This window comes from Dendrobates tinctorius, unplaced genomic scaffold (assembly GCF_039654945.1).
Source record: "Dendrobates tinctorius isolate UK_male_01 unplaced genomic scaffold, ASM3965494v1 ptg000177l, whole genome shotgun sequence".
Classification (NCBI taxonomy): Eukaryota; Metazoa; Chordata; class Amphibia; order Anura; family Dendrobatidae; genus Dendrobates; species Dendrobates tinctorius.
This window is the reverse complement of record NW_027361844.1, coordinates 17,445,418-17,465,435: the sequence shown is the minus strand read 5'-3', so window position 1 is coordinate 17,465,435 and position 20,018 is coordinate 17,445,418. Positions and strand designations below refer to the sequence as shown.

The following is a 20,018-nucleotide window of genomic DNA, read 5'->3' as shown; positions in this document are numbered from 1 at the left end:
TTATCTGTAGCAAACTTATAAATTCAAAAGGGGTAGTGTAAAAACGCGTTGCAAATTTCAAAGGCAACACAATAAAAGAAAATGAGTTGCGTACGAATGCTTTGGTGTAAAAAGCCAAAATATGATGCTGACACTTTGATCTTTCCAGGAAAAGGAGATCTGATCGGTTCAGACAATCTCAACAAAAACTGGGTAATTAAGACCAATGCCAACGTGAAAGCCTTAACTTACTGTGATCTGCAGTACATCAGTCTGAAGGGACTTCGGGAGGTCTTGGAGCTATATCCAGAATATTCCCAAAAATTTATCTCTGAAATCCAGCATGACCTCACTTACAATCTTCGGGAAGGCAGCGAAGCAGATGTAAGTTTACATGTTATGTACTGGTGATAATATTATAGTTTTTGGTTACATCAGTTATTACAAGTAGTACACTGCTATACAAAGGACTGTGGGAAAATTGACTCAAAAAAACACATTTCTCTATAGTGAAGTTTCTTTTATCTGTTTTGTCCAAAGAGTATCTGTGAATTTTTCAGGAAACATTTGTGAGTTTAGCATCAGGTCAAATCCAAAGTATATTTTATGTATGTGAACATTCTGTTTTGTGCTGGAACTCTTACTTCAGAAGTACAGAAATTATAGAAGTGATGCCAGAAATCAATGAAAGATGATTTGTCAGGAAGAAAATAATACTTGGTTAGAGATTTGTAATAATGTGAGAGGCCGTGATAAGAGTATTGATAGAAAAACCTTCTATTATGTAGTTACATTTAATTCCTATGCTCATAAGAAATATGTTCATTTCTTATCCTCTTTTCCTTGTTTCTTTTCTGCAAGTTAGTACTTTGGACTTTAAGGCAATTAAAGCTTCTTGAAAGTCCAGCTGAGTTCACAGTTTGTGTTCAAAAACTGTTCTTTGCTTAAAAACCACATTGATTGTGCTTCAATTTTTTAAAACGCCGTCAAGATGCTGCAGAATTGCCACAATTGTGAAAAAAATGCACCGCAGCTGCAATGTATGAACGCAACCTTAGGTCAGATGTGAATATTTCATGTATTGTTTTCTTTCGCCTCAGGTTCCATGTCTGAGTTTTGGCTTGTTCAGAATAATGTATGTGTGCTCAGCAGTTGGTGTACTGACCCAACAATAACCTGTGTGTCATTGCACACTAGGAATTTTTTTATAATGGACCAATTATCCGTGTGGAAAAATATGTACTAGTCTTGTCTATTTTATATCCTCAATGCGAACGAGCACAGAACTTCAATACAAAAAGTGAATCTCATATATTACATAGAGTCATTACAAACAGAGTGATCTATTTCAAGTGTTTATTTCTGTTATTGTTGATGATTATGACTTACAGCCAATGAAAACCCAAAAGTCATTATCTCTGTAAATTAGAAGAATTACCGTAACAAAACACACCTGAAAAAGCTTCCTAAGCGTTTAAAAAGGTCCCTTAGTCTGTTTCAGTAGGCTCCACTGTCATGGGGAAGACTGCTGAGTTTACAGATGTCCAGAAGGCAGTCACTGACACACTCCACAAGGAGGGTAAGCCACAAAAGATCATTGCTAAAGAAGCTGGCTTTTCACAGAGTACTGTATCCAAGCATATTAATGGAAAGTTGAGTGGTAGAAAAAGGAACACAAGCAACTGGGATAACCGCAGCCTTGAAAGGATTGTTAAGAAAAGACCATTCAACAATTTTGGGGAGATTCACAAGGAGTGGACTGCTGCTGGAGTCATTGCTTCAAGATTTACCACACACAGACGTATCCAGGACATGGGCTACAAGTGTCGCATTCCTTGTGTCAAGCCACTCATGACCAATAAACAATGCCAGAAATGTGGCGCCCCTGAGGCTCAGTTGCCACAGAGGTACTGCACCTCCTCCAGAGGTGTGGTGCCCCACCATCCAGGTAAGTTGGAGGCTCCTGACCACGCGCCAACACCTGCATCCCACAAAACACAGTAGTTTAGCAAAGCCACATTGCGGCTCCCTGCTTGGAGTGTAGCAGAGCACCTTTGGTGGCTCCCTGCTTGGAACACTAAACGTGCTGGGAGGCGGGTGGAGTTAGAATACATAAAAGAGTGGGAAGGTTTAGAATTTCAGGGAGTTCGAGGTCAGTGAGCAAGGAGAGAAGATCCCTGGAAGAGGGATGGAGGAAGGAGGTTCTGCAGCAAATCTCAGTGACCTGGTTCTGCTGGCACGGGAAAGGAAAGAAGGAGAAAGACATTGAACAGAAACCTGATCTTCCATAAGAAGGAAAGACTAGCATGGAACGTGGGAGTAAAAGGGAACAGAGGACGTGGGTTAGAGGAAGAACCCTGCCTAGAAGTTCTAAGCGCAAGGCCGGGGCCCGGTCCCCGAGGTTGTATGGACACTAATGGTTCTAAAGCAGACACCGGTGGAGTAGTGGGCTGTAAATGCACTACTCCCATCTAAGACTTGGGGGCACAACAGAGACATTGATAGTGAGCCGGGACTCAGAAGAAAGGAGTCCCCGAAGCAGGCTACAGCTGTCTGCCGTACAAGTAGAGTTCTTGGGAACATCTGTCAGGATGCACTCCAGTGTAACTCAGTACTGGGAGTACTTCACACTTAAAGGCGCTATAGAGGAGACGTTCAGAAAGGCACATGTTGGTGGAGTGTTGGAAGGGAGTATTCCCTCTTGCTTGGAGGTTGACGGAGTCCCTGACCCGGAGGACACAGCATGGAGGCAGGCACCAGTGTGTACTACAGACTGTGAGTAAAGCTTTGGAACTACAAGCCCTGGTGTCCTCCATTCATTCCTGCGCCAACGCACCCAGCACCGCTACATCTGGGTACCAGCTTCTACGCCGCTTGTGTCTCTCCTCTCCCCCTACATCTACACTACCCTGGGGCCACAGCTCCACCTGTGGGGAGCTTCACCATCTTGGCTGCAACACACCACCAGCCCCAGAGGATCTGCATGCAGCGTCGGCTCAACATCTCACTTACCGCAGGTGGCGTCACAAACTATTCATTTAACCACATTCCACCATTTCAATTCCCCTTTTTACATTGGGCGCCCAGGGCCACGGACCGGGTCACCGCTGCTGTGGCCATCCCGCCGACACCGGCCTGGTGCCGAGTACCCCACGGCCCTGGGAGGGCGACCCAGAAGCGTCTTACCTGGGCCAAGGAGAAAAATAACTGGACTGTTGCTCAGTGTCCAAGGTGTTGTTTTCAGATGAAAGTAAATTTTGCATTTCATTTGGAAATCAAGGTCCGGGAGTATGGAGGAAGAGTGGAGAGACACAATCCAAGCTGCTTGAGGTCTAGTGTGACTTTTCCACAATTAGTGATGGTTTGGAGAGCCATGTCATGTGCTGGTGCAGGTCCACTGTGTTTTATCAAGACCAAAGTCAGCACAGCCGTCTACCAGGAAATTTTAGAGCACTTCATGCTTTCCTCTACCGACAAGCTTTTTGGAGATGGAAGTTTAATTCTCCAGCAGATCTTGGCACCTGCCCACACTGCCAAAAGTACCAATACCTGGTTTAAAAACAACAGAATCACTGTGCTTGATTGGCCAGCAAACTCGCCTGACCTTAACCCCATAGAGAATCTATGGGGTATTGTGAACAGGAAGATGAGAGACACCAGACCTCACAATGCAGACAAGCTGAAGGCTGCTATCAAAGCAATCTGGGCTTCCACCCCAGCAGTGTCACAGGATGATCACCTCCATGCCACACCACATTGATGGAGTAATTGATGCAAAAGGAGACCCGACCAAGTATTCACTGCATTTACTGAACATACATTTCAGTAGGCCAACATTTTGGATTTTAAAATCATTTTTCAAGCTGGTGTTAGAAAGTATTCTAATTAACTGAGATAATGACTTTTGGGCTTTCATTGGCTGTAAACCATAATCATCAACATTACGAAACAATCACTGACCTCAGGGAGACCAGTCAAAGAAAACACTGCGGCTGCCAGCAAAGGCGCTCAATCAGTGAAATCCTAGGTGCATTGCTCCCTGGGAAATACGAAATAAAGTCCGTGGAGCCTCATTTAAGAGTCTCAAGCACGGGACTAGCCAGATCTTCCTCCAGGGAAGGACCCAGCCAAGGAGTGGCTCCTTTCGGAAACCACCATTACCACCATATTAAGTGGCCCTTTAAGTCAATATCCAGCTCTTTACGAGTTTACAGATCTTCCTCCAGGGAAGAACCCAGCCAAGGAGTGGTCTCCCTGAGGTCAGTGATTGTTTCGTGATGTTGGTCTACTAGGCATTGCTCCCACTTAGCCAGAATCCTACTCCACACTGATGAGGGGAAACACCCCGAAACAGCTGTCTGTGGATGGATACCTGGCCTTGGTATATCCCTTGTCATATCTGTAAACTCGTAAAGAGCTGGATATTGACTTAAAGGGCCACTTGATATGGTGGTAATGGTGGTTTCCAAAAGGAGCCACTCCTTGGCTGGAGAAAGATCTGGCTAGTCCCGTGTTTGAGACTCTTAAATGAGGCTCCATGGACTTTATTTGCATAATCATCAACATTAACAGAAATAAACACTTGAAATAGATCACTCTGTTTGTAATGACTCTATATAATATATGAGTTTCACTTTTTGTATTGAAGAACTGAAATAAATTACGGTAACTTTTTGATGATATTCTAATTTAGTGAGAAGCACTTTTATATTTCTCATACATATATACCCACGCACATATAATTTTTTGGTGGGGTATGTAGATTTAACAGTGTATCATAGATATACAATTTATGTACATATGGAATGATACAACTCTCATGGTCTGTAACCTTTAACACAAGAGAAACTTCAAAACTTATTTTGCATTAATTTACATTATCACTAATGCCTAATGGGAGTTTCCACATTCCAATGCACTGCAGTCTGTAGACTCCACTCTGTTCTGCTGTTTATTCCAGATGCCGCTGCGTGCATGCAGCATATAGAGATCGCACAGAGCATAAACCTGAATTAGCAATCCCTCGGAGGACGGGGTTTGGAGATGTCTTCTCATCATAAATATAGCTCTCGAATCTATTCTTAGCTGCACCGAGCGGCTGCCTCTGTTGGAGTATTCCCACTGGGAGAAGATGCTATAAATAAAACTTGCTGTGCTGGATTTCCTCTGAATACCTAATTAACTGACTTAAGACAGCATAAAGCATAGACATGTGAGAGAAAATGAGACTTGGCAGGTGCCACTTAGTCCAGCATATAGTTAGAAATTTATAGTTGCACGGCTGGATAATTAACATGAATATTTAGATTGATAGACGTTTCATTCTGATTACACATTTATGTATAAATATGAGAATGCATTAATAGAGAAGAAATCTCTAAAGGGGCCATAGAAAAGAACACCTCCTATGTCAGCATGAGACGGACTCTACAACCCACACAAGTGGCTCAGGTAGAGCAGCTCATCCAGGATGGCACATCAGTGCGAGCTGTGGCAAGAAGGTTTGCTGGGTCTGTTAGCGTAGTGTCCAGAGGCTGGAGGCACTACCAGGGGACAGGCCAGTACACCAGGAGATGTGGAGGGGCCGTAGGAGGGCAACACCCCAGCAGCAGGACTGTTACCTCTGCCTTTGTGCAAGGAGGAACAGGAGGAGCACTGCCAGAACCCTGCAAAATGACCTCAACAGGCCACAAATGTTCATGTGTCTGCACAAACGGTTAGAAACAGACTCCACGAGAATGGTCTGAGGGCCCGACGTCCACAGATGGGGGTTGTGTTCACAGCCCAACAACGTGCAGGATGCATGACATTTGCCACAGAACACCAGGATTGGCAAATTTGCCACTGGTGCTCTGTGCTCTTCACAGATGAAAGCAGGTTCACACTGAGCACATGTCACAGACGAGACAAAGTCTGGAGATGCCATGGAGAGCGATCTGCTGCCTGCATCATTCTTCAGCATGACCGGCTTGGTAGTGGGTCAGTAATGGTGTGGGGTGGCATTTCTTTTGAGGGCCGCACAGCCCTCCATGTGCTCGCCAGAGGTAGCCTGACTGCCATTAGGTGCCAAGATGAGATCCTCAGACCCCTTGTGAGACCATATGCTGGTGCGGTTGGCCCTGGGTTCCTCCTAATGCAGGACAATGCTAGACCTCATGTGGCTGGAGTGTGTCAGCAGTTCCTTCAAGATGAAGGCATTGAAGCTATGGACTGGCCCGCCCGTTCCCCAGACCTGAATCCGATTGAGCACATCTGGGACATCATGTCTCGCTCCATCCACCAACGTCACGTTGCACCACAGACTGTCCAGGAGTTGGCGAATGCTTTAGTCCAGGTCTGTGAGGAGATCCCTCAGGAGACCATCTGCCATCTCATCAGGAGCATGCCCAGGCGTTGTATAGTAGGGAGGTCATACAGGCACGTGGAGGCCACACACTATACTGAGCATCTTTTCCTTGTCATGTTTACACTGAAGTTGGATCAGCCTGGAATTTGATTTTCCACTTTGATTTTTAGTATCATTCCAAATCCAGACCTCCATGGGATATTCATTTTTATTTACATTGATAATTGTTATGTTTCATTGTTCTGAACACGTTTCACTATGCAATGAATAAAAATTTGCAACTGGAATATTTCATTCAGAGATATCTAGGATGTGGTATTTTAGTGTTCCCTCTATTTTTTTGAGCAGTGTATATATATGGGTGTACTCACCTTTTGTTGCCAGCGGTTTAGACATTAACAGCTGTTTGTTGAGTTATTTAGAGGCACACCAAATGTACACTGTTAGGCTGAGTGCAGACGGACTTTTTAGCCCTGCGGATTTTTCTGCGCAGAATGGAAGAAATCCGCAGGTCAAATGACGTGCATTTTTCCTGCGGATTTCTTCCATTTTTCCTGCGGTTTTATTGCGGTTTTTGTGCGGTTTTCCACTGCGGTTTTCCCCCTGCGGATTTGGTGACAGGGGAGATGGAAAACCTCACAAAAGAAGTAACGTGCTGCGGATTTTGTACCGCAGGAAAACCGCGCGGAAAAATCCGCAGCGTCTGCACAGCGGGTTTTTTTTTCATTGATTTTAAGGCTACTGTACATCACAATGCGGATATGCAACGTTTCTGCGCGGTAAAATCCGCTGCGGATCCGCTGCAAATCTGCATCGTGTGCACACAGCCTTATACAAGCTGTATACTGAAAAAATATGATAAAATATTTACAAAAATGTGAGTTATGTACTTTGTGATATATTGTAAGTATATATATATATATATATATACAGTGCCTACAAGTAGTATTCAACCCCCTGCAGATTTAGCAGGTTTGATAAGATGCAAATAAGTTAGAGCCTTCAAACTTCACACAAGAGCAGGATTTATTAACAGATGCATAAATCTTACAAACCAAAAAGTTATGTTGCTCAGTTAAATTTTAATAAATTTTAAACATACAAGTGTGGGTCAATTATTATTCAACCCCTAGGTTTAATATTTTGTGGAATAACCCTTGTTTGCAATTACAGCTAATAATCGTCTTTTATAAGACCTGATCAGGCCGGCACAGGTCTCTGGAGTTATCTTGGCCCACTCCTCCTTGCAGATCTTCTCCAAGTTATCTAGGTTCTTTGGGTGTCTCATGTGGACTTTAATCTTGAGCTCCTTCCACAAGTTTTCAATTGGGTTAAGGTCAGGAGACTGACTAGGCCACTCCAACACCTTGATTTTTTGCCTCTTGAACCAGGCCTTGGTTTCCTTGGCTGTGTGCTTTGGGTCGTTGTCTTGTTGGAAGATGAAATGACGACCCATCTTAAGATCCTTCATGGAGGAGCGGAGGTTCTTGGCCAAAATCTCCAGGTAGGCCGTGCTATCCATCTTCCCATGGATGCGGACCAGATGGCCAGGCCCCTTGGCTGAGAAACAGCCCCACAGCATGATGCTGCCACCACCATGCTTGACTGTAGGGATGGTATTCTTGGGGTCGTATGCAGTGCCATCCAGTCTCCAAACGTCACGTGTGTGGTTGGCACCAAAGATCTCGATCTTGGTCTCATCAGACCAGAGAACCTTGAACCAGTCTGTCTCAGAGTCCTCCAAGTGATCATGAGCAAACTGTAGACGAGCCTTGACATGACGCTTTGAAAGTAAAGGTACCTTACGGGCTCGTCTGGAACAGAGACCATTGCGGTGGAGTACGTTACTTATGGTATTGACTGAAACCAATGTCCCCGCTGCCATGAGATCTTCCCGGAGCTCCTTCCTTGTTGTCCTTGGGTTAGCCTTGACTCTTCGGACAAGCCTGGCCTCGGCACGGGAGGAAACTTTCAAAGGCTGTCCAGGCCGTGGAAGGCTAACAGTAGTTCCATAAGCCTTCCACTTCCGGATGATGCTCCCAACAGTGGAGACAGGTAGGCCCAACTCCTTGGAAAGGGTTTTGTACCCCTTGCCAGCCTTGTGACCCTCCACGATCTTGTCTCTGATGGCCTTGGAATGCTCCTTTTCTTTCCCATGTTGACCATGTATGAGTGCTGTTCACAAGTTTGGGGAGGGTCTTAAATAGTCAGAAAAGGCATGAAAAAGATAATTAATCCAAACATGTGAAGCTCATTGTTCTTTGTGCCTGAAATACTTCTTAATTCTTTAGGGGAACCAAACAGAATTCTGGTGGTTTGAGGGGTTGAATAATAAATGACCCTCTGAATAAACTTTTCACAATTTAAAAAAAAATTAAACAAAGAAATAACATTCTTTTTTGCTGCAGTGCATTTCACACTTCCAGGCTGATCTACAGTCCAAATGTCACAATGCCAAGTTAATTCCGAATGTGTAAACCTGCTAAATCTACAGGGGGTTGAATACTACTTGTAGGCACTGTATATATATATATACAGTATATATATATATAATGTGTGTAACATGCAGTGTATACAGGGACACACGCTGCGTCTAGCACAAACAGTGCATGTTACACACACATACTGTATGTTATGTACATGCTACATATACACAAACTGTATGATATACACACACTCCATGCTATACACACACTGTATGTTACATACACAATTCATGTTACAAACACATTGCCCGTTTATGCACACTCACTGCATGATACACATACTCACACTGCATGTTACATGCATAAACCACACATGCAGAGTGCGTCATTTGCGGTGTGCTTTCACGTAACATGCAGTGTGTGTGTAATGTGCAGTCTGTATATGTGTCTGTCACACACATATACACTGCATTTTATACACACACACCATGGTACACACATACTTTACACTAAATACACACACGCACTTCATGCTACATACATTCACGGTATGTTACACACAGACACTCCATGCCACATATACAGTATGTTACACATACAGATGCATGTTACACGCATAAACTCATTGCTTGTTTGTGTGATATGCAGTGTGTCTCTGTGTAACATGCAAAGTGTGTGTGGATACACATAAACTACATGTTACACATACACTGCATGCTTCACAGTGTATGATACTCACACTACATATTATACAGAATGAGAGTCCTCAGTGGTTGATACCTTTTAATGGCATTTTTTCTGTGCTGTATTGTGCATAAATATGTGACTCTTCAGATTTTGTATTAGTCTAGCCTGATGAAGAGACCTGAGTATTCTGGAAAGCTTGCAATGTGTTACCATCTTTTCAGTTAGCCATTAAAAGGTATCAACCACTGAGGACTCTCAATTCTGAATATTTTTCTATCTACTGGCTAACACAGTACAAAGATATACATCTTTCCTGTACATATTAAACATACACTGCATGTTACACACACAACCATGTATGCTACAAATACACACATGGAGAGTGTAGATGACACACCAGCGTCTCCCCTTTTTACCATCCAACAAAGAAAAAGAAGCAAGGCCTAAAATTACAAGTTTTATTGAAAATGTAAAAATATCAAAAAATCCATTAATAGACATAATAGTACGGGGAACAAACACACAAAAAAACCGCACGTGGGGTAAATAGCAGTGTTGCATACATAACAATCTCAAGATTTCCCGGGCAAACAATAAAGCCACAGGAATGCGCAAGTTTTAACCTTATGATAGGTACATAATAGTATATAAGAGCGCTAAATACAATGAGGCACACAGAGAGGCAGAAATTAGCCAAATTAGGGATACTGGGTAGTATAACATATATGAGCACTGGTAGCAATATAGGCCCAGCATATACCCAGGTATGAATGCAAAGTAATAGCTACAGCATATTTACCTTAAAGTGCGGACAGGAGACCCCTGACGCGCGTTTCGCGTTAGCTTTCTCAAAGGGGAACATGGTTAGGCTGTCCGTGCACCCTTTTATGGGACAGTGGAGTGAGGCGCTGATGTAGGCCACCTGTGCGCAGCCCGGAACAGGCCCCGTCATTAGGCAGCGCCGTGCGAGGCCGCGCCCCCTCCAAACTCGACGCGTCAGAGCAGGAGAGGGGAGGCGGCAACACACGGACGCGTTGCCACGACGACGCCAGGAACAAGCGTCGTCACAGGTCGGCGCCATGCGAGGCCGCGCCCCCTCCAAGCTCGATGCATCAGAGCAGGAGAGAGGAGGCGGCAACACAGGGACGCGTCACCATGACGACGCTGAGAACCAGACCGCGCACAGGGGACACCACATCAAGCGGATGTCTACGCAAAGTGTAAATTTTCCATGTTTCCAAGCATAAATACGTCCTTTTTAAAAGGAAAGAGGGACTAAAGAGTGCTTTTAGTTGCTAAAATCACAATGAGATGGATCATTGCATATACAGTGATTTTAAACAAAAAAGGTGCTAAGATGATAAGAAGATATAATACTGTCAGAAATATTAATTTAATGAAATAGTATAAAAGTCCCCCAAGGGAGGAGGAAAAGGGAAAGGGCATCCACGTCCATGTGCAATTAATAACCACATAATATATAGAGAGTGTGAAGCATATTACATATAATATAACAGTGATAACAATAATATATTCCTTCAAATATAACAGCTGGGAGAAGAGAAATCATGGAATCATAGAATATTCTCCAAAGCACGCGAGGAAAAGAGGTATTATATCTTCTTTGCGTAGACATCCGCTTGATGTGGTGTCCCCTGTGCGCGGTCCGGTTCTCAGCGTCGTCATGGTGACGCATCCCTGTGTTGCCGCCTCCTCTCTCCTGCTCTGATGCATCGAGCTTGGAGGGGGCGCGGCCTCGCATGGCGCCGACCTGTGACGACGCTTGTTCCTGGCGTCGTCGTGGCAACGCGTCCGTGTGTTGCCGCCTCCCCTCTCCTGCTCTGACGCATCGAGTTTGGAGGGGGCGCGGCCTCGCACGGCGCTGCCTAATGACGGGGCCTGTTCCGGGCCGCGCACAGGTGGCCTACATCAGCGCCTCACTCCACTGTCCCATAAAAGGGTGCACGGACAGCCTAACCATGTTCCCCTTTGAGAAAGCTAACGCGAAACGCGCGTCAGGGGTCTCCTGTCCGCACTTTAAGGTAAATATGCTGTAGCTATTACTTTGCATTCATACCTGGGTATATGCTGGGCCTATATTGCTACCAGTGCTCATATATGTTATACTACCCAGTATCCCTAATTTGGCTAATTTCTGCCTCTCTGTGTGCCTCATTGTATTTAGCGCTCTTATATACTATTATGTACCTATCATAAGGTTAAAACTTGCGCATTCCTGTGGCTTTATTGTTTGCCCGGGAAATCTTGAGATTGTTATGTATGCAACACTGCTATTTACCCCACGTGCGGTTTTTTTGTGTGTTTGTTCCCCGTACTATTATGTCTAATAATGGATTTTTTGATATTTTTACATTTTCAATAAAACTTGTAATTTTAGGCCTTGCTTCTTTTTCTTTGTTGGATGGTCTTCTCATGGAGCATCTTGCCTATTAGGCTTCTGTTGTTTTGGATAAGGCTGGTTTCACATTAGCGCTTTTTAAGCGCACGCACGGCCGGGGGTAGCTCCGCCTCCGAGCCGGCTCTCTGCCCGGCGTGCCCGCCCCTTGCTTGTAGCGCCGCCTCCTAGCGCACAGCGGCGCCTGCGATCGGCGCACCCTATCTTTAGCATAGGGTGCGTAGATCGTGCGCAGGCCGTGCGCTAGTTGCGCTTTGACCTGCGCTGCGCACTTTTGACGGTGCGCCGTGCGCGCCAAAATCAAACTTTTCGGATTTTGGCGCGCACGGCGCACCGTCAAAAGTGCGCAGCGCAGGTCAAAGCGCAACTAGCGCACGGCCTGCGCACGATCTGCGCACCCTATGCTAAAGATAGGGTGCGCCGATCGCAGGCGCCGCTGTGCGCTAGGAGGCGGCGCTACAAGCAAGGGGCGGGCACGCCGGGCAGAGAGCCGGCTCGGGGGCAGAGCTACCCCCGGCCGTGCGTGCGCTTAAAAAGCGCTAATGTGAAACCAGCCTAAGTCTCCCCTTTTTAGCTTCCTCAGGCTCACTCCTCCTCTTCAGTTTCTCCAGACTCCCATCTGCTGAAGGGCATTAGGTCACATGGCTATGATATCACCGATGACCCTTCTACACTGATAACCTTGGATGTTGCACTGATAATGTATACCTGGCATTATCATTGCAGTTTCTGGCTTTTAAAGGCTCGGGCCCTTTTGTGGATGAGGACATTGGACAGTTGCTTTTTTGACCCCCTTAACGATGGGCCTGACTACTGGGTTTGCTTTTTGGCGGCTACCACCCATTACCCTGGATTTCTCAATTCAGCAAAGTTGGTTTCCATATGAGACCATCCAATGCCTGATGAAGGACACAGTAACCAAAATGTTGCTGTTTCTCCCTGTTTGTCAAGTTAATTTATCTCATGAATCATGGATATGGGAAAAAAAAAACAAAAAGTGTTTTAAACATCTTCGGTGTCTTTCAGTGTTCGGTTCCTCCAAGTGTTGTTGAGATACTGACTAGCACATGAACGCCATCCATGCTACATAGGTGTACTGCTCGTTTTTCATTAACTGATACTAGAAGAAGTTTGGAAAAACTACATCAGCTTTATTTCTCTTACAAGAAAATCTGATGAGCTGTTAAAAATTAATACAAATTGGATCCAGCACGCTTATAAAAAAAATGGTCCGTATTGTTACATGCAAGGAATTTGGCCCAATTTGAAGTCACTAATGGGAAACAGTCAGTGGGTGATGTTATTGCAACCTCCAAGTTACTGAATGGCATATTTTCAATTTTTCCGTAGGACCCCGGATAGAGTCTTACTGGCTAATTGGATAGGTCTAGTTGCTTAAAAGGAACCTGATCACCTAAAAGTATGAGAATGAACTGTCTGTGATATATTGACATAGACGAAAGTACGGTAATCATGAGACAGTTATTTGGCAGGGCAAACTTCCGCGTGACCTGCTGGGCAGGAGCAGGAGGCCACTGAGATAGCGCAATCGGCGGTTGCGGCCTCACCAGCTCCATTCTTTTCACAATCTTGCAGCTGTATTCTCAGTGTTAGCTCCTGAAGCTAAGATATGGATCCACTGCCAGAATGAAACACAAAGGGCTGGTGGGGAAGTAATTGCTCGATACAGAATGACTCTGCTCAGGGAATTGTGTGAGCAGAGCCTACAGGGAGCTATGTTAGGAAGGTAATTGTACAGATACGATTAGTCCCTATTTAGTGACACGTCAACTGATGCAATAAATATTCTCTAATCAAGAAAGCAGAGGAGTCATAAAAGTGCCAACATTGGCATTCTCTTTTAGCTTCCTGATGGCACATCATATATACGAGTGGAATATATTGTGCCAAATCTGTGCTACCAAGATTGGTTATGCGTCACTTAATATTTCTTCCAAGTCTTAGCTTTCATACTTGAGTCTATAAAATTCTATGTCAGTTTCAAGATATTGGCCCTGATTTATCAAAGTAATTTAGCTAGAATCCTGGCATATTTGCTTTGAAAAGTCACACCATTTTTGTCCCAAATTTCTCCCGATTTTGCCAAAATGGGTGGAGCAGGGTCACGGCAGGGGTGTGACTTCACAGTTTGTCTAATTCATGACGAGCCGTGGCCTTCCTTACTCCAGAACTCTTATTCCTGTCATGGAGTGGGGTAAGACTTCTCATGTGGCACATGGCGGCACATGCACTCGTCAAAAACTCATGATTTAGTAAGAGGCATACATCTCTTCATGAATCAGGAGCTTCTGACTCCTACATGACCCCTCATCAAGACCATCAAGAAAATCGCCAGTCCTGATTAATAAAGCCTATGGTTCTTTGAATATTGTAAAGTTTTTCTGATATACTTCTTGCATTAATTACCCATTGATATCAAGATTGCAGTGATTCCATTAGAACTTTCATTGTGTAAAGGTCCCTGGTGCAAGAACAACTTTTGGGCTTCAGAATTTCTAACTGCAACTTGATGGTTCAAAATGTATGCCAGACCCCAAGCAGCCTGAAACTGGGGAGATGTCATAACAAATGATATGGAATGAAAAGCATTGAGATGTCACATTAGCTTATCTGACTACAACTAGTTGTGATACCACAATAGCTTTAGCTAAATCTATATATATAAAATTGAATGTATGTGTGTATGTATGTGTGTATCACTAACCAATTACGAAGCATCTTTCATTTCACCAGAGCTGCTTAAAAGAAGCTGAGCTGTGATTCGTTGCTATGAGCAACAGTTTTCCCACTCCACGGCAACACCTCTGCAGACACTGACCTGGTGGGAGAAATCTAGCATCCCCAGAAACATAAGCTCTCAGTCATTGTCTGCCCCCCAGAAAGCAGCAGAGAGCGCATGACAGAAATGAATTCCCCTCCCGTGCCCATATGCCCAACACACATCCTCAAACCCATAGGCACATCTTCCCTCTTAGGGTATGTGCACACGTTGCGGATTCTACCGCGGATCTGCAGCGGATTGGGCCCTGCGAGTCCGCAGCAGATTCAGCTGCATTGTACAGTACCATTAAAGTCAATGGAATTTGAAAAACGCTGTGCACATGCTGCGGAAAAATCCAGGCGGATTAGCTGCGGGTTCATTTCCGCAGCATGTCACTTCTTTGTGCAGAACTGCAGCGTTTCTGCACCCATTGCCTTGCATTGATCCGCAGCAAAACCGCAGGTCTCAAAAAGATCTGTAGCTTTGCTGTGGATGAAACGCTGCAGATCAGGAGGGGGCAAAACCAAAGGAAAAAACAATGTGTGTATATACCCTAATGAAAATAAATAAGTAAAAAAGCAAGTGCATTAAATAACATAGGGTACTTGGTAAACACTGTTTTGATCAAAAAAAGTATAAAGCTGTCCCATCACGGCAAGGTGTACCCATTTGAGACAGTAACTACACTAACGGTAAAACCTACCTAGTGTGAATAGTGGCAGAGTCTCTGGGTCCCAAACGGACACCCAGCTTAAGAGGGACTATAAATGAACTACACAGCTCATTAGAAAGGAGGCCACACCCTATTTGTACTGAATGCAAAAATACTAAAGAAGTTTACCAAGTACCCTATGTTATTTAATGCACTTGCTTTTTTACTTATTTATTTTCATTAGGGTATGTACACACATTTCTTTCCTTTGGTTTTGCTTGCTTTTATGGCCAGTGTGAACATGCTTTTACATCATGCATGTCATTCACGTCTACTCCAGTTCAGTTTTTTTTGTGTTTCTTTAGATCAGGAGGGGGGAAGAGTGTGGGCGGTGAGTGTGTGCATGTATGGTGTGTGGGCGGTGACTGGGCGTGTATCTGTGTGCGGGCTATGTGTGTGCGGGGGTCTCTGGGGCTCATCGGGCTGGCGCAGGGGGTCTGGCGGGGCCTTGTGGGGGCTTACCGGTGCTCATTGGGCTGTTGGGGGGTCTAGCGGGGCCTTGCGGGGGGTTACCGGGCCAGTGCGGGGCTCATCGGACTGTCGAGGGTTCTGGTGGGGCCTGTGAGGGGGGTTACCAAGCCTGTGCGGAGCTCATCGGACTGTCAGGGGGTCTGGCGGGGCCTGTGCGGGGGTCACCGGGCTGTCGGGGGTCTGGTGGGGTCTTGCGGGGGGGCTGCAGGGCTGACCGTGGGTCATCGGTCTGTCCGGCGGGTGTGCAGGGGGGCTGCTGGGCTGTGGGGGGGGTCTGGGGTGCTGTGTGTGTGTGTGTGTGTGTGTGTGTGTGTATGTGTATGCAGGCATCATCCGATGGGACTACAAGTCTCATTGGGCTATGCCTGCTACACTGACAGTGATTGACACATTAGCCAATGATGGGACAGTAGTAGTCCCATCATCCGGCTAATGTGTAGAATGTAAAAAAAAAAAAATACAGAACATACAACATATAACATACAGAACATACAACATATAACATACGGAACATATAACATACAGAACATACATATAACATACAGATCATACAACATATAACATACAGAACATACAACATACAGAACATACAACATACAGAACATATATGTAACATACAGAACATGCAACATACATAACATACAGAACATAAAACATACAGAATATATAACATACAGAACATACAACATATAACATACAGAACACATAAGATACAGAACATGCAACATACATAACATACAGAGCATATAACATGCAGAATATATAACATACAGAACATACAACATATAACATACAGAACATATAACATACAGAATATACATATAATATACAGAATATACAGCATATAACATACAGAACATACATATAACATACAACACATAACATAGAGTACGTACTCACCGCACACACATAATTCCTCGAAGCCATCGATCTCCTGTAATAAAAATAAAATAATAAACCAACCTATACTCTCCTTTCCGCCATAGTCCAGATAATAACGAGGGTCCCACAACGATCTCCCATGGAGAGCAGCCACATCAACTGATGTGACCGCTCTCCAGGGGCTCCTGCACTGAAATGACAAGAGGAGGTAATCCTCCAATGTGTATCCCTCCTCCGGGAAAGAGGTCCCATAACCCTAACCCTAGCCCTAACCCTAATTCACACAAAGCAGTGCTGTAAAGTAAGACTCTGAACTCAGGTAACCTCAGTGATGGACTGCAGGAGGCATTGTCTCCTGTCAGTTCATCACTGGGAGGCCCTATAGAGCAGTGACATCACCTGATGTCACTGTTTTATAGGGGAGATCGTCGTGGGACACTCGTTATTAATTTGACTGCGTCGGACAGGTAGTATAAGGTTGGTTTATTATTTTTTTCTAGGAGACGAAGGCGTCGCTTGGATCCGAGAGTTAAAAAAAAGATGAAAACTGTGTAGTGTTTTATTTCATTAAAACACTTTTTTCTTATGTGTGTGATTTTTTTTTAACTCTTTCAAAAGATTAATAATGGATCGGTATTGACGCCTCTCCATTATTAACCAAGCTTAATGTCACCTTACAATAGCAAGGTGACATTAACCCCTTATTACCCCATATCCCACCGCTACACAGGAGTGGGAACAGAAGGGCTAAGTGCCAGAATTGGCGCAGCGCCATTTTTTGGGCAGCTGCGGGCTGGTATTTGTAGCCAGGGAGGGGGGCAATATCCATGGCCCCTTCCTAGGCTATGAATATCAGCCCGCAGCTGTCTGCATAGCCATTCTGGCTATAAAATATAGGGGGACCCCATGTCATTTTTTGTAGGGGTTCCCCCAATTTTAATAGTCAGTAAAGGCTACGCAGACAGCTGCGGGCTGATATTCATAGCCTGGGAAGGGGCCATGGGTATTACCCCCTTCCCAGGCGACAAATATTGGCCCCCGTCCGTCGGCTTTCCCCCTCTGGCGCAGAAAATTGCGTGGGAGCCCACGCCATTTTTTTTCCATTTTTTTAAAATATGGCTATATATCTTTAGATATATCTATGTATATGTATATAGATATATCTATGGAAATATCTATAGATATATCTATGGAAATATCTATAGATATATCTATGGAAATATCTATAGATATATATGGAGATATCTATGAAAAAATCTGAAAATATCTATAGATATATGTATGGAAATATCTATAGATATATGTATGGAAATATCTATAGATATATATGGATATATACGGAAATATCTATGGAAAAATCTATTGAAATATCTATGGAAATATCTATAGATATAGGTATGGAAATATCTATAGATATATTATAGATATATATATGGAAATATCTATAGATATATCTATGGGAATATCTATGGAAATATCTATAGATACAGTCATATGTAAAAGTTTGGGCACCCCTATTAATGTTAACCTTTTTTCTTTATAGCAATTTTGGTTTTTGCAACAGGTATTTCAGTTTCATATATCTAATAACTGATGGACTCAGTTATATTTCTGGATTCAAATGAGGTTTATTGTACTAACAGAAAATGTGCAATCTGCATTTAAACAAAATTTGACCGGTGCAAAAGTATGGGCACCCTTATCATTTTCTTGATTTGAACACTCCTAACTATTTTTTACTGACTTCCTGAAGCACTAAATTGGTTTTGTAACCTCATTGAGCTTTGAACTTCATAGCCAGGTGTATCAAATCATGAGAAAAGGTATTTAAAGTGGCCACTTGCAAGTAGTTCTCCTATTTGATTCTCCTATGAAGAGTGGCATCATGGGCTCCTCAAAACAACTCTCAAATGATCTGAAAACAAAGATTATTCAACATAGCTTTTCAGGGGAAGGATACAAAAAGTTGTCTCAGAGATTTATCCTGTCAGTTTCCACTGTGAGGAACATAGTAAGGAAATGGAAGAACACAGGTATAGTTCTTGTTAAGCCCAGAAGTGGCAGGCCAAGAAAAATATCAGAAAGGCAGAGAAGAAGAATGGTGAGAACAGTCAAGGACAATCCACAGACCACCTCCAAAGACCGGCAGCATCATCTTGCTGCAGATGGTGTCACTGTGCATCGGTCAACAATACAGCGCACTTTACACAAGGAGAAGCTGTATGGGAGAGTGATGCGAAAGAAGCCGTTTCTGCAAGCACGCCACAAACAGAGTCACCTGAGGTATGCAAAAGCACATTTGGACAAGCCAGTAACATTTTGGAAGAAGGTCCTGTGGACTGATGAAACAAAGATTGAGTTGTTTGGTCATACAAAAAGGCGTTATGCATGCGCTGTATTGTTGACCGATGCACAGTGACACTATCTGCAGCAAGATGATGCTGCAGGTCTTTGGAGGTGGTCTGTGGATTGTCCTTGACAGTTCTCACCATTCTTCTTCTCTGCCTTTCTGATATTTTTCTTGGCCTGCCACTTCTGGGCTTAACAAGAACTGTACCTGTGTTCTTCCATTTCCTTACTATGTTCCTCACAGTGGAAACTGACAGGATAAATCTCTGAGACAACTTTTTGTATCCTTCCCCTGAAAAGCTTTGTTGAATAATCTTTGTTTTCAGATCATTTGAGAGTTGTTTTGAGGAGCCCATGATGCCACTCTTCATAGGAGAATCAAATAGGAGAACTAGTTGCAAGTGGCCACTTTAAATACCTTTTCTCATGATTTGATACACCTGGCTATGAAGTTCAAAGCTCAATGAGGTTACAAAACCAATTTAGTGCTTCAGGAAGTCAGTAAAAAGTAGTTAGGAGTGTTCAAATCAAGAAAATGATAAGGGTGCCCATACTTTTGCACCGGTCAAATTTTGTTTAAATGCAGATTGCACATTTTCTGTTAGTACAATAAACCTCATTTGAATCCAGAAATATAACTGAGTCCATCAGTTATTAGATATATGAAACGGAAATAGCTGTTGCCAAAACCAAAATTGTTATAAAGAAAAAAGGTTAACATTAATAGGGGTGCCCAAACTTTTACATATGACTGTATCTATGGAAATATCTATAGATTTATCTATGGAAATATCTTTATCTATGGAAATATCTATATCTATGGAAATATCTATAGATATCTATTGAAATATCTTTGTAAAAATCTATAGATATATGTATGGAAATATCTATAGATATATCTATGAATATATCTATAGATAGATAGATATGGGATAGATAGATAGATAGATAGATAGACATATAGATAT

The 20,018-nt window shown here is 43.6% G+C and overlaps 1 protein-coding gene across 1 annotated transcript in view; it reads left to right on the top strand.

Annotated features, from left to right (window-relative positions):
* Positions 1-20,018, top strand: part of LOC141054283 (voltage-gated delayed rectifier potassium channel KCNH8-like) — an 883,800-nt gene that overhangs the window by 769,682 nt on the left and 94,100 nt on the right. Inside the window, exon 11 of the mRNA XM_073551561.1 lies at positions 149-363. Coding sequence (XP_073407662.1) covers positions 149-363 — 215 coding nt within the window. The remainder of the gene's footprint in view (positions 1-148; positions 364-20,018) is intronic.